The sequence below is a fragment of the Rhodnius prolixus genome, unplaced genomic scaffold (genome assembly GCF_049639745.1).
Source record: "Rhodnius prolixus isolate KJV_2025 unplaced genomic scaffold, Rpr scaffold_2, whole genome shotgun sequence".
Lineage (NCBI taxonomy): Eukaryota > Metazoa > Arthropoda > Insecta > Hemiptera > Reduviidae > Rhodnius > Rhodnius prolixus.
In genome coordinates this window covers 27,574,457-27,589,936 of record NW_027411592.1, presented here as the reverse complement: position 1 = coordinate 27,589,936, position 15,480 = coordinate 27,574,457, and the positions used below count along the sequence as shown (strand labels likewise).

At 34.1% G+C, this 15,480-nt stretch overlaps 1 protein-coding gene across 7 annotated transcripts in view; it reads left to right on the top strand.

Annotated features, from left to right (window-relative positions):
- LOC141449348 (H(+)/Cl(-) exchange transporter 7-like) overlaps positions 1 to 15,480 on the top strand; it is a 122,610-nt gene that overhangs the window by 41,157 nt on the left and 65,973 nt on the right. For all 7 annotated transcript variants that reach the window (XM_074118707.1, XM_074118709.1, XM_074118708.1 and 4 more), the window contains 3 exons: positions 4,619 to 4,753; positions 12,690 to 12,861; positions 14,789 to 14,933. In XM_074118707.1, coding sequence (XP_073974808.1) covers positions 4,619 to 4,753; positions 12,690 to 12,861; positions 14,789 to 14,933 — 452 coding nt within the window. The remainder of the gene's footprint in view (positions 1 to 4,618; positions 4,754 to 12,689; positions 12,862 to 14,788; positions 14,934 to 15,480) is intronic.

Sequence of the window (15,480 nt, the reverse complement as noted above, 5' to 3'; positions counted from 1 at the left end):
CTTCCGAGATTTTTTTAGTACAGGTAAAGTTGTTAAGTTATCTGCAATCAGTGTACTCTGCATCAACTCCACACAAGGTTATCCCCTTATCCACAAAAAAGGGAGGTGGTCAACATTTATAACGTTAACCATTTATGCCTTAGTCACTATTCACGGGTTCTTCTGGGGGGCTAGACGGCATCTTTGCTAGCGCTCTCTACATCACTCCCCCCAATGATGGCGTCGAGGGATTCTCATGTTGGGTTTGACGAGTCTTCCACTTCTGGATCGATACTGTGGGTGGTGGACAGAGGTTTCTTAACAATATCACTTACCTGCTGAAGGACGTCAAACTCTAGCGCGGGTACAATAGTATGAAACTTAGATGCGCTAGAGGTAATACTATTTTTTTTTAAATACAGACTCGACCTGGTGAAACCACAATTCGGGGTCCGTTTTGTGAAAAGACGGAATTCTGAGTTTGGGAGAATAAGCTGCCACCTCCACTTGCTGTTTATCAGCTTCCTCCATCTTTGCAGTACCACCTTCTGTAATATTACTACTACTTAAACACTAAAAAGAAAAACGAAATGTTGAAAGCTTAACACTAAATAATATTCTATAACTAAAATTGAGGTAAACTATTTGCTTGATTTAACATAAAAACAAACACTCAAAATTAAAGAAAATATGAAATGATTAGATTCGAAAAACATAGACTAATGCTTTAATAATTGGTACATCCGTTCATAAAATGTGAATGGTGTACTACGGCCCAATTTATAATTACAACAATTTGATTATCTTAAAATTTAATTATTAACACAAATTACTGTAAACTGAAAATAAAAAGCTAATTAGCATTAATCACGTCGGGGTCACCACTGTTAAGTTATCCGCGATCAGTGTAATCTGCATCAACTCCATACAGGGTTATCCCCTTTCACAACAAAAAGGGAGGTGATCAACATCGATAGCCGTTAATCATCGATGTGCCTTAGACACTATTCCTGGGTTTTTCTTCTGGGGGGCTAGACGGCATCATTGCTAGCGCTCTCTACAAAGTAATTCATGATCTCCGACACTTTTTTTATGCTGAGAGTGACGCCACCTGAAGCTACAGACTACTGTCATTTCGATAACGTGTAATCTTGTACTTTAAATCGGTGAGTCAGGTGAGTTTTAGGGATGCAGGCTATGTTGTGCCTAGTAAGAAAATTAGAGAACGTTGAAATTTGTTCATCATATTGTTGCCAGTATGACAATGTATAAACATTGAGGTAGAATGGTTTGATTGGAGCTGCCTTAAACTGAGAAATAAATCACTTAAATTATTAAGACGATATAAAAGAAATAACTCTGTAATTATGAAAAAATTATATTTAGATTGTAATAAAAGGTACAAGAACGTTTGTAGTTTAAAACGAAAAGAATATTTTGATGAACTGATTGAAAAATTGAAAAATGTTAAAGATTCGCAACAGTTCTGGCAGACAATAAAAATATTTAAGCAAAAAAAAATTTTTTGTGTAATAAAAGTATTAGTATTAATGATTTTAAAATCTATTTTCAAAATTTATATAGCAGGCAAATTGATACACCCTTAATATCTCACTGTGAACCGCTATATAAAGACGAATTATTGGACAGTGACTTTTCAATGTCGGAGTTAAGGGCGGTTCTGGGAAAAGCAAGAAACGGCAAGGCCCCTGGTATAAACCGGATCCCATACGAGTTTTTCAAAAATGCGCCTGATTGCTTTTTAAATAACTTAGTTACAGTTTTTAATAAAATATACAATACCTTCCGTATTCCAAGTAATTTTAAGGATTCTCTCATATTTCCTTTATACAAAAAAGGGGATTCCAGTCAGGTCTCTAATTATAGGGGTATATCCTTTTTAAATACAGACACAAAATTATTTACAGGATTATTGTTAAACAGACTTCAAATTTGGATTGAGGAGCGTAACGTGGTCTCCGAATTTCAAGCAGGTTTCCGTAAGCGGTATTCCACTATCGATAATATCTTCTGCTTAATCAATTTAATAAAATTAAAATTGGTAGAACGATCTGCGAACCGGATATATTTGTTTTTTTGTTGATTTCAGAGCTGCATTTGACACTATTCCGAGAGATCTGTTGTTCTACAAGTTGTCTAAGTACGGTATTTCTAATAAATTCATAAATATAGTAAAAAGGTTATACGAAAATACGCGAGCGGCTGTCTGGGGTAATAACGGCATGTCGGATTTTTTCGATACATCCATTGGTCTTAGGCAAGGGTGTCTTTTATCACCAATATTATTTTCCATTTATATTAATGATTTAGTTGAAGAAATAGAAGGTGGTATAAATATAGGCGGCATAAAAGTGAATCTGCTAATGTACGCAGATGATATAGTTTTGATTAGTGACCGGTCGGATAAACTGCAACACATGATAAATAATTTGTGTACATACTGTAAAACTTGGGGACTCGAGGTTAATCTCGATAAGTCGAAAATAATGATTTGTAAGAAAAAAGGAGGAAGGTGTGGGGGAAGCTGGGACTTTGATGGTAAAAAGATAGAAATTGTAAACCATTACAAGTACTTGGGGGTTCATCTTACTCCTACTTTATCCCTTAACTATCACTTGAAAGAAAAGCTCTCTTCGGCGAAACTCGGGATTAACTGTACTTGGCAGAATGTGTTTTGTAACAGTAAGGTACCTCTTTCCTCCAAGGTGAAGGTATTCAATGCAGTATCGAGGACTGTCATGTGTTATGCTGCTCAAGTTTGGGGGTATAATAGGTACGAACAAGTGGAAAAACTACAAAGATTCTTTTTTAAAAAATTATTTGCGCTTCCAAGCAATGCGCCAAATTACATTTTAAATTTGGAATTGAAGATTTCCAGTATGTACTTGTATACTTTGAAACTTCATTTAAATTATGTAGCAAAGGTCTTAAAATTGCCTAATTGCAGACTGCCACGAATTGTTGCGACAGAAGTAATTAAAAGAAATTTATACTGGTGTCAAATTTGGAAAAATTTGTGTAATCAATATAATATTAATACAGAGGCAGATGGTGACACTATAGTGACAGTTTGGGAATCCAGTATAGGTGAACTAATTGGTAACATAAACCGGGAAGAAAGAGCTAATGCGGAGGTAAATGCAAGGCAAGGTGTTTCGCATGGATTATACCCCTTGTTAGATTATAATCGTTCTAGTTATATAGATTGTTGGCCATTAAATGAGGTTAAGCTAATATTGAAGGCTCGGTGTGAGCTGTTAAATTTAAATTATAGACCATTTAGGCCAGAAGAATGTCAGCTTTGTTCTCTCTGTAACTGCAGGGAAATAGAAAATGTAAAGCACTTGATCGCTATTTGTCCCATATTGAAGCCATATAGATATAGATATTTTAATAAATATTCCTTATCAGAAAATGAGCTGCTAAACCTTCTGAACGGCCAAAACTGGACTGCCTTAGTCGGATTTTTGAAAGAGGCATTATATTATAGATCTCTATTAGTTAGAGAATTTAATTATAATTAATATTCATCAAAAAACAGAGTTTTTTTTCCTTTAATAAGTGTTTTTTCTTGTTTTTTATTATTATTTTTAATTATTATATTTATATTGATTCTTAAAATGTAACTTCGCATTTGCAACTCTGCTGACGGATAATATCCAAAGCAATAATAATGTTAAATTATTGTATATATACACCTATGTAAAAATATTCCTGTTAATAAACATTAATAAATAAATAAAATAAAATAAAAAATATAAACATTGAGGTGTAATACTTGTACAGGCTGACTTTCTTCTGGGTTCCATCGTGATTACGGAGCACTAGTGGCGGGTAAACTGAAATGTGTTTTTTCTTTGTCGGCATTTTTTAATAAATTGACTGTACAGATAGGTGATGGAATTGGGATAATAAATTTTCTTATTTATCAGCCTGACCGAAAGTACCTATATGTTATGATGGGTTGTTCCATTTTTACAGATAATTTTTTTTTCCGGTGAAATATTGTGTATTTGTATCAACATATAATAAATTTATTTTCTGGAGACTTCCGAGTTTCTGAGTATTATTTTGATTTGTTTTTGCACAGCGATGTTTCAAATGATGTTTCTATTGTACTTTTGTTACCGTCTGACTGTTGTCTATGCCGTGTAATTATTGTTGCTTTACTTAATGTGTCATTTTTGCGCACCATCTGGTTCATTGTAAGATAGAGATGCGAATTTTTTATGGGTTAGTATTGGAGGTATAATTAGGTGTTGTGGTGTTATTAATATTGTGTAATTGATCTGGATTTCTTCTTCACTTTACATTTAGTGGGCGTGTAAATTGATTTTTGAATTGAAGTCCAAAATATTGTTAATTTTTTGTTTTATATTAATTACTGGAGGATGAAGAAAATAAATATGTGAAGCAATCAAATAACCCCCGCTTTGCAGTCTTACTTCGAATACTTATATTTTTAGTTTTTCTTGCTATTCTTTGTTACAAATTATACAAAACGTTAAATGCCTTGTAGTACATTGACACTTTTAACTGATATTTTATCTGAAATGGATGATATAACCGTAGAGCGATTCGCTGAAAACCCAAGCATTTTTTCATTCTGTTGTTGCAGGTGGAGTTGTTTTGGCATTAGAAGAAGGTATAGTTTACGGTACTAAGGAATTAACAACAAATATCTTGTTTGGCTCAGTAATAACTTCTTTTACCAGTGCCACCATAAAGTTGATATTGATACATCACTGTGTTGGTAAATTGTTTTTGCTACCAATTTAACCCTCAACGCAACATATGGGAAGTTCGATAAAATGGTGACAATGAAACCAGTAAATATTTTTAGCCAGTTTACAAGCAATATGATCGGAGTTGTATTTCTTTTGGGCATCCTTGTTTTTTTTTTGGCACTAGAACACATAAAGCTGTTGTTATTCTAGAGGAAACTTGAGAAAAAAAATTCAAAACTATATTTCACAAAATATTTAGTTATTCAATTTTTTAAAGAAATAAATTCCAACATACTAACTCTAAGGTACGCTTCAAACATGATTTAGGGTATAAGATCACTTGCTTTCAGTCAATAAGCTTGAAAAACAAACAATAAAGAAAAGAAAGCCCGTGTTCAGCACAAAGTAAAGTAGACGACTGGACAAAACTTAAAACAATTATCCTGAATACGTTTTTTTTGTTTTTTTTTTTTGAAAAAATTATTCGTTAAAATAAAAATTGATGGATTACATCAGTTGGCTTGTTATTCATGAGCCAAGCATATTTTCTTGACCATTCAAGACAAACTGGTTTGACATGTCAAAACTTCTTCAAATCAGTCTTCCCGTCTTTGTGGCAACTCGTACAATTAAATAAAAAAAAAAAATAATACCGATTGGTATACAGATCTAATAGACCCACATAATTCTCTGCTTGACAAAAGAAGCAGTGCCAGTGGGTGAATTTGGTCTATTGCAGTCTCTACTGGCAATTATTGCCCTCTCATGTAATTTACATTAAGCACTTATTCGTATTAATAGTACATGCAGTTCTGCCAATAGATAGATCACTTCAGGAATTCACTCAAGTCTGAGATGTCCATGTGCTGGGTTGAGGGTTAAACAATTGTTTTTCTTATCATTAAACATGAAGTATTGCATTAGTAAAGAAAAAAAAAAATTATATATATTTTAAATTTCTTTCCAGAGAAGAAATATTACAAAATGTTTGGTTTCTGTATGCGCTCGTTAAGAAGGAGGCTGTTTTGTTTTGTTTAACTCACGAGTATTTCAGTGGCGCCCAAAAGCATTTGCACTAGTGTATTACTTCCTGTTTCTAAATGAGTACACGAAATAGGATCCCAAAACTTTTATCATAATAATCTTTAGTTCAACTTAAGAACATTTAATAACAAAACGAGATAAAATATTAACATGTAAATTAGTAATTCAGAAAATAAAAAAAATTGACAGTACAAAAGTATTTGCACAACAAATTTATTTTGCAAATAAGATGTCAGAATTTTAATTTTAGTACTTAGTATGAAGTCCCTTGGCTTCAATTACGGCCCGCAGTCTTCTAGGGATTGAATTAACCAAGTTTTTTTTTCAAAATTGGAATCAAGTTTTTCCCATCCTTCGAGTAAAACTTCAACCAGACGGTCCCTTTTTCGTAATGGTGTGTTTGGCGCCTTCTGCTCCAGAATCTCCTCAAATTTTCAATTAGGTTTAAGTCAGGGGATTGTGGGGTATGCAGTAGCCACTCTTTTGTTTTGTTAGCTGTATGTTTAGGATCATTGTCCTATTGAAAGATATAGGAGTTTTGAGTGCCCAAATTCTCAGCACTACTCTTTAAGTTGTCGCGGAATATACTCACATAGCCATCTGCTGTCATATTGCCATGAATCTGAACCAGTTTGCCGACTCCGCTACACGCCACACATCCCCATACCCGTAACATGCACTCTACCATGTTTGACAGTTGGTCTAACATGCAATCTTTTCAGTTCTTGATTTGGCCTTCGCCAAGTGTATTTCTTACCATCGCTTCCGAAGACATTAAACTTGCTTTCATCAATAAATAGTACATTTTGCCCAAATTCTAAAGGCATGTTTAATAGGTTTTGGCGAATTCGAGCCTCTTCCTCCGGTTGAGTTCTGTTATGAATGGTTTGCTCCTAGGAACGCTTCCGTGTAAATCAGCTTGATTAAGCATTCTTTTTACAGTAGTAACGCTTACACTCTTTTGAGAAGTCGTTTCCACCTTTTCAACCAATTGCCAAGCACTCGATGATGGATTTATTGTTGCCTCATGGACAATTTTCCGACAATCTCTTGCCGTTAAAATTTTTGGTCGACCTTTTCTTGGTTTATTTAAGTATTTCCCCATTTCCTCGTATCCTTTAATTACGTACCACACTGCGGGAAAACACAAATTCAAAATTTTTCCGATTTCGTGGTAGGTTTTCCCCATATTAAAAAAAAAAAATTCTCTGGTTGCGAGGGATAATTCGGCTGAATTGAACAATTTTTTTGATGCCATACTCTATTAAGATTGGTACATAATATAAACAAATGACAGTTGGAAATGAAAAATGACAAAGAACAACTTTAAACTTTACTTTTGTAGTGAATATAATTAAAATTTGTCAATATGAGCATATTCATTCTAGGTTGTGCAAATACTTTTGAACGGTCAATTTTTTTTATTTTCTGAATTATTCATTTAAATGTTAATATTTTATCTCGTTTTGTTATTAAATGTTTTTAAGTTGAACTAAAGATTATAATGATAAAAGTTTTGGGATCCTACTTCGTGGACTCATTTAGAAACAGGAAATAATTCACTTGTGCAAATACTTTTGGGCGCCACTGCATATGGTTGTTTCAATTTGAAAATAATTTCCAGTCCAAAGTAGTTTACAAACTCAAGCTTGTACTTTGTAAACCTTTGGATTTCATCCTTCTTCAGAGCTTGGTGTATTCGATTGTTGTAAAGCAGCGTTTCCCAACCTGTGGTACGCGAGTTGCTGGTTGGTGGTGCTCGAAAAATAATAACGGCGGACATAAAAAATTAAATCATAAATATATCATAGAAACGTTTTGTCCTATAATTCATAAAAATTATTTCAATTAATTATATTATACAGTAAAGTTGTTAATATGCACAGCAATAAGGTTAGTCTGCCTCAAGATATACGAGAAAGTATAATAGCACATTTAACAGGATTAACATTGTCTCTCATGGAGTATTTTCCAAAACACAAATGTTAATTGGATTTCAAACCCTTTCTAGAATTAGAATTGCTTATTAGAATGCTTATATCACAAATCTAATATTTCTATAATAAAACAGGGAACATTTGCACTTAACTGATTTAAATAAAGTAAATAACATTATGTTTAATATTTCCGAAGTCTCAAAATTTATTTCAAAATGTTAGTCAACAATATTTAGATAAATTCATTTCTTTTCGAGTTATAAGAATTCTTTCTGAAATAAGATTGGGTGGCTTTTATATTATTAAATTTAAAATTAATAATGTAATTTATACTATCAAACCTAAAGATAATTGCATGTGTAATAAGAACGAGCCGGAAACATTAATTGTGTATCAGCTGTCCAGTCTATGAAAGTTTTAGAATCCCACACCATATACACAAATATAATAATCGTGTAGAAGAAATTTGTAAATTAATTAATAATTATGAAGAGAAAAATATTTACGCAATTTTTAATTATTTAAAAAAAGTTTTAAAAACTAAGATCCTACACATTACAAGGTTTATGAAGTGAACATGAACTTGAAAATCCTTTGTAAAAGATTTGTAACTATGCAAATAAAGATGATGTTAGTAAAATAACAGACTCGGAATAAAAAATTTCACGAAATACCATCATTTTTACGAAGTGGTCCAATTTAGTATGATGAAGTACCAAGTGGTACGCGATTCAAAAAAGGTTGGGAAACGCTGTTGTAAAGAATGACGACTTCTACATATACTTATTAAGGAGAAAACATATCATTATATCCCATCTTTAATCTCTAACACTTTAAGTTGCTTAGTACGTTTTTAATTTGCTGAAAGGAATACATTCAAAGAAATATCCCTTAGAACTGGATAGAAAATTGCTCAAATTAGAAAAGACGTATTATTTAAAAAATGTCTTTTCCCAAATGATAATGGTTAATAATGATTATCAGTATTTGATAATAAAATAAACAAAAAAGCTAATAAATTATGTTAACTTTTGAAAATGTGACCGACTGTCATGAAATTCTGACATTTTATACAATTCTTACTTCATGAAATGTCTTTGGATTGTATTGAGGCAACATATAAACATATTTTCTTTCAAATCTGTAGTATTTATATTTTAAGATTTATAATTTGGAGTTTTTAAAGTGATTTCACGCTTTTGCAGAGTAGTAAATCACGTCGTAAAAGTATTTTTAGAATTGCTCCGTACGCGTATGAAAGTTTTTGGTATGTACTAGAGTATAACTGAAACTGAAAATCGCAGAGTTTAAAGTTCATATTTAGTTTATTACATGAAGGCTCCTGAAAACAAGCTTTTTGAAAAAAAAAAATCTGCTTTCGGTAACTACTCTTTATCGAAATTTTTATTGATTTGAGATTTTCCACTGATTTGTGGCCCGAAGATTTTCATTTAAGTTTTCTTTCAATTAATTTCTCCGGAAAATGCATTGATTTTTCACGTTTGGGTGAGGGGGTTGACACCGGCTTCCTGCCAAAAAGACATTACATTATTATCGTTCCCATATAAAAATATACTTTTATCAGACGGAATTAAATAAGTAACCACTTTTTCTAATTTTAAGGAAATCGCTTGGTCGGTAATCTACTTTAATGGATAGTCGATTGTTCGATGTTTTAAGATTTTTCCGATTGTTCTAAAAATCTTCTTTAAAGTTGGTACATAATGTTCCTCTAAAGTGCATTTATTGTCGTACCCAGTATCTGTAAATTGGGAGGTCTTAACTCCACACCTACGAATTCACTTCTGCTAGAGACCCGTGATTTTGAAATTGGGAGGAAGCTTTTAGCTTCTCGTTTCATTGTGGACAAGCTAGTGGTCAAAAACCATCCAACTATTCGGAAAATATCTAATATAACAGGAATAAGTTGGTCCAGAAAGAAAACTCCAATTCTAGTTGAGGTTTTCCGCGACCTGTCGCGCTTCTCTTCCTCCCTACAATAACTTCCCCTTCCAAGATACTGCTTTGATTACTCTAAGTTTAAATTCTAACGGTAGATTAGTGTATCTGGAGTGGGTGAGAGTACACTGCGGATTGGGTGGCAATCGGCGCGAAACTGGCCACCTGTCTCCAAGAAACGCCTACAGAGCCACTATCTCCTTCAGCACTGCAAACTACAGCACTCTTACCTTCATACCAAGCTTTACCAACACGTACCAAACCTTCCTAGTTCTTTAAACAAACACAACTACCTACCCACGCTTAGTACCAAATTTCCTCAATTCAATTACTTCTATTCGGACGGTTCTAAAAATCAGAAAGGTGTTCAGTCGATGATTCCTAATCTGACATCTGTTCTAATTACAAAATGCACAACTCATCTTCAATATCTACAGCCGAACACACAGCCATTAATAAATGCCTAGCCGAAATCTGGTCAGCGAATGTTCAGCGCTCTGCCATAATGATCGCGCTCTCCAAAAGTTAAAACACTTCCTTTTTGATCCTGGACAGGCAAACTCTGCTACACAAGATAAATTCTAACGGTAGATTAGTGTATCTGGTGTGGGTGAGAGTACACTGCGGATTGGGTGGCAATCGGCGCGAAACTGGCCACCTGTCTCCAAGAAACGCCTACAGAGCCACTATCTCCTTAAGATCTAAGAAACTTATAGAAACCGAAAATGGTCGTGACATTTATTCAATCTCGACAACAGTTAAAGGGAATCCTCTATACAGTCCTCCATTCCAATGAAATCATGGTTTACAGCATTTCCGGAAAATAGAGGATTTTACTGTACTATTAGCAGACTGAAATTCAACTACAACCACTTCCCTCACTATTTGGCACTTACTGATATAAAAATAGACCCCATCTGCTCCTGCGACAAGGAATCAACAGCCGAAGCCAATCACATTATCTTGGCCTGTAGCAAGAACAAGAACGGTAGGGTTCAGCTGTGGAAGGCAATATTACAGACGAACTACCCACTTCCAACCAACTTTAGTACTATACTGACTTACCCAGACTTGTACAACTACATGAGGCCAAATAACATTAAAATATAACACGTTTTCACGCAACTATTCTGTCAAAGATTTTAAACTATACATTTTACCAGACAAACTACCAACTACCTGAAGATAAACTACTGAAAGATGGCTAATTTGCACCTAACCGAAAGGCCAAGAAAAAATAAAAAGAATGAAACTTGTAAATACGTGTATCAAGTACAATATATTACCAACATACGAAGTTAGAATTATTGTAGTTAATGGGGCGGGTGTTGGTATCGTGGTTATGAAGGGGTATTTGAAAGTGGGAGATACCCAGTTCGAATCCCTCGTGTAGCTACTTTTTGTTTTAAAAATGTGAATAGTAAAGTATGCTCTTCCGCCCCCAATCTCGAACCAAATATGGACGTTTTATTTATGGTCTTTAACACATATCTCCGCTAAAAGTAACTTATCTTTGCTGATGCTCGGGCGAACGGCTGGAAATCCTCCTAAGAATGGACTACCTAAGGAGTGACCACCACCCTAGGGTTAATTTTTAAAGAAAGTTTGTGCTTTTTATCCATTTTTTCCTAAGGATTTAGTGGTCAACATCTCAAAAATAAAACTCGCAGAAAGTTTTAATTTGGTCTAGTTTAAGTAAGGCCCTGGAAGCCGAAAATGGATAAAATCAGCCAATCTGAATTGTCACTGTATTGTATAGATAATGTAATTTTTTTTTATTTTCTCAAAAGCAGCTCAGTCAATTTTCTTAAAATTGGTAATTATTAAGCATAGAAGCTCTATGACTTTTATTGAAACATTTGTTCAGAAAAATTTGATAAGGACACTTCTTGGCGAGAGGAGTTTTTAGGGAGTACCTCTAATGTGTCATTTTCATTTATTGTTGGACTGATCACCTATTGAATATTGATATTACTGAATAATGATTGTTTTTATGTGCTTTAAAATTCAAATTTTAAAAGATTAACCAAGCTTTCTGTCTTAATATACAGGGTGATCCATTTAAAACGCACCAATGGCTAATAACTTTTTAGGAAAGCGGAATTTCGAAAAGACCCACGGAGTAAACTATGTTTTTTTTGTCATTTTCAAATTTTTCAACCCCGACGCTGTATCTTCATTTTTGGCGGAGTTACGGGCAAAAACCTAATTGGGTTTTCATAAGGACCACTGGTTTTGACAATGATTATGAAAACTACATAAAAAATTGTGAAAATTCCGTTAACCCCGTTTCGATATCCCTAATATTTGTCGAGATATTTATGATCAAAGTTACAATTTTATCTATTCGTGATCTGTTTTCAGTATTAATTTTCCACCAGAAATACACGTTTTGGGAGATCCTCTGACTGCAAAAAATGTTATTTTTGACGCAAAGAACAAAACTAATAATAGTTGAAGATTTTAAAGAATGTAGAGTAATGTAATGGTTGTGGGAGAATCAGGATAAATTTGTTTTATCTTCAAATAAAAGCAATCATCACATCATTTTAATGTACCCCGTATGCAAGACTTCTTGACCTATGATTAGGAGGACCTCCCAGAACGTGCATTTCTGGTGGAAAATTAATATTGAAAACCGATCGCGAATAGATAAAATTGTAACTTTGATCATAAATATCTCGACAAATACGAGTATTGTATTAAGGATATCGAAACGGGGTTAACTGCATTTTACACAATTTTTTATGTTGTTTTCATAATCATGTCAAAACCAGTGGTCCTTATGAAACCTCACATACGTTTTTTCCCGTAACTCCGCCAAAAAATGAAGCTATAGCATCGGGGTTGAAAAATTTGATAACTAGACAAAAAAAACAACATATAGTTTACTTCGTGGGCTTTTTCGAAATTCCGCTTTCCTAAAAGGTTATTAGCGATTCGTGCGTTTTAAATGGATCATCCTGGAAATAAGATGTACCATTGACCGCAGATTGAAATTTAAATAGTAGTTCATTTTCAGGATGTGTGATGGAGAAAGACTTACAGTTTCTGGCTGATATTGAAAACCGTGACACATTCATGGAATATCGGTTTTTTGAAATCCTTCTTTTCATCGTATTTGGAATTATTGGTGGTTTGACAGGAAGTGCTTGGAACTGTTTAGAAGTGCAAATCTCTTATTGGCGAAAGAAGTATTTACTTAACATAAAATCTAGTTATATGCAATTTGTTGTCTGTGAAATGTCGAGCTTTTGCCCGACAAATAGCAATATAATATAAGATCTCCCTGAAAAGTACATCTTTCGTACAATTTCCTGTTGTGCTATTTCAAGAGAATGAATAACCAATCAGTTTAGTAAGAGTAATTAATAATTTTATTGTTGGAATTTCAATCCTGAGAAAAAACGATTGACCAAATGTTTGATCATACAGTGTAGATTTTTGAAGTTTTGATTTCGTAACTTTCACTGAAACGGCGGCTCTCCGATTTTCCTTAAAACAACGTAAAACTCGAAAACCAAAACAATTTTTTGGTAAAGTTTTTGGAAAAATGACTTTTGGGGAGTGTTGGAGAATTCGAGAGATCAGTTTGACTGACGTACGCTTTACTGGAAAAGATGCTAAAAGGCGTTCGGCACCTGCCAATGTATATCTATTTATAAATCTTAGTAATGTACATTGTTTATGGTAACTAATTCATCAATCAAGAAAGAAGAAAGAATAATGCCAGTTTCAGTCATTATGTTTAATTTTTGCCAAGATTTCGATTCATGGACTAGGTCATCTTCAGGGCTTATGCTTTTGGCAATGTAATATTCTTTTACATTTTTATATGTAAGGTTGGTATGTCCTGACTACTTATGGCTTAGGTCGAAAGCTTGGCAAAAATAAAATATAATGACTGAATTGGCAGTATTCTTTCTTTCTTCTTAGTCAGTAACTGCAATGCACTACCTGTAAATGGAGAACACTTTTAATTGGTGATACCTAATCACAATCAGCAAGTGAGACTGTTCACGCCAGAGTTTTTTACACTTCTCTAATACATTGGTTATGCCTTTGTCTGCTGTTTTATCTTTAGTTCATTTTTAAGCGGAATTTATGAGGAATGAAAGGCCAATATTAATTTTTATTGAAGAAATTGTTGAACAAATAAAAATATTGTGCACGTAATAATATGTACCCATTTGGCTTTTTTATTGGCGAATGTAGGCGCGCGAAGGCATCTACACCCAGAAGCCGCGAGAGTTTTAGAGAGGGTTAATGTCTTGTGCCCTTAGTGCGTAAGCCCCACTACCTCGTCAAGATTGGACACCAAGTAGGGTCAAGGCCGGAAGGGTAGGGGCCATAAAGGGGGCAAACGAAAGACACCAAGAAACCCCTACAGATGAAGATGGAGAAAAACTGATGCTGAAGAGAGGAATATGTAATGTAAAGGATACAGGACGGCGGTTGTTGCTTCTTCCTCTTGCCGATGAACGAGCACTGTAGCCTGGAAGGAAAAGAAATAGAAACATAGCGAAGGTTATAATATACGAGGCTACAGAAGTTTGCGGAAACCAGAAGCGCGGGAATAAGCATCGCGGTAAAGTTAAAAGGGCCGCCAAAAAAAGCTGTGTACAACTGAACAGCGAAACTTACAGCTTAAGAAAAGATTCCGTCCCAACATTCATCGTCTTCCCAGTATCCCGAGACTTAGAGGCATAGCTCAATCCCACCATAGCGCCCGGAGACGAGCTTTGGTGGAAATAGCGACAAGAATGCTGGAGTCGAAGGATCATCCCATTAATAAAAGTCTTAGATAATGGAGAGATAAATAGGAGTAGGATTTTTAATATTTAGAAACAGCTGAGTTGTCGTTCGGAACCTTTTGCTATTGATGAGAGTAATAACGCAGTTTTCTTGGAATTGATAGACTCAGGTGGCTACATTTTTTGTGTTAAAATTTATTAAAATAATAAAATTGTTCAAGAGCTAATGGTGCACGTGAAATAAGTGGGTTCAAGTAGGAATCTTCTTTTGCGTAAGTTTTACCATTTCACTTCTCTAAAGCACAAACCCTGAAATGCAAGATCTTGCAGATTTCCTCTTAAATTATGATTTTTATCTGTTGTTTAGGTACATCAAGAAAAATTGGTTAAAAATTTTAGAGGTGGTAGTGGTTTCTACTGTTACTGCTATAATTAGCTTAATCATCTTGTTAAGTGTAACAGAGTGCAGTCGAGGTGGACTAAGAGAAAATGAATTTGTGACACTAATAAAGGTGATTTTTTATCATATTGAAAATAATTATTGTCTGGTTACTGGTAACTATCTTTAATAACATTTTTCGTAAGTTTAAAAGATGTAATGGCCTCTTGGACACTGCATTAGGCGATCCTGACATTTACTTTAGGCGCTGTCATGTTCCAACTGCACTTGAGACGATATGTACCTTTGGCAATTCATTCTTTTACTTTGGCTCTACGGCGAAAGCCAATGTCATTCTCATACATACAGGCAACATATTTCGCTTCTATAAGAAGTTGACTGGGACTTGAGTTTTGTAAAAACCCCAAGCTTACATTTGTCGGCGAGTGGTTGCAGTAGATTTTATGTTACCTCTTTTAGTGAGGACGCTTCTACTGAATTTTTTTTCTTTTTCTTTACATTAACTACGAAAGCATCTCAGTGTGAACAAATATCCCAGGAAAATGGATTTTTTTGAATGTTCTCTGGTTTAGTACCTAAAATGTTATTGAAGTTTATTGAAGGAATCAGTTTAACCATTATTGTGGCATTTCACCAGTTCAGAATTGTTCTGTGTTTTT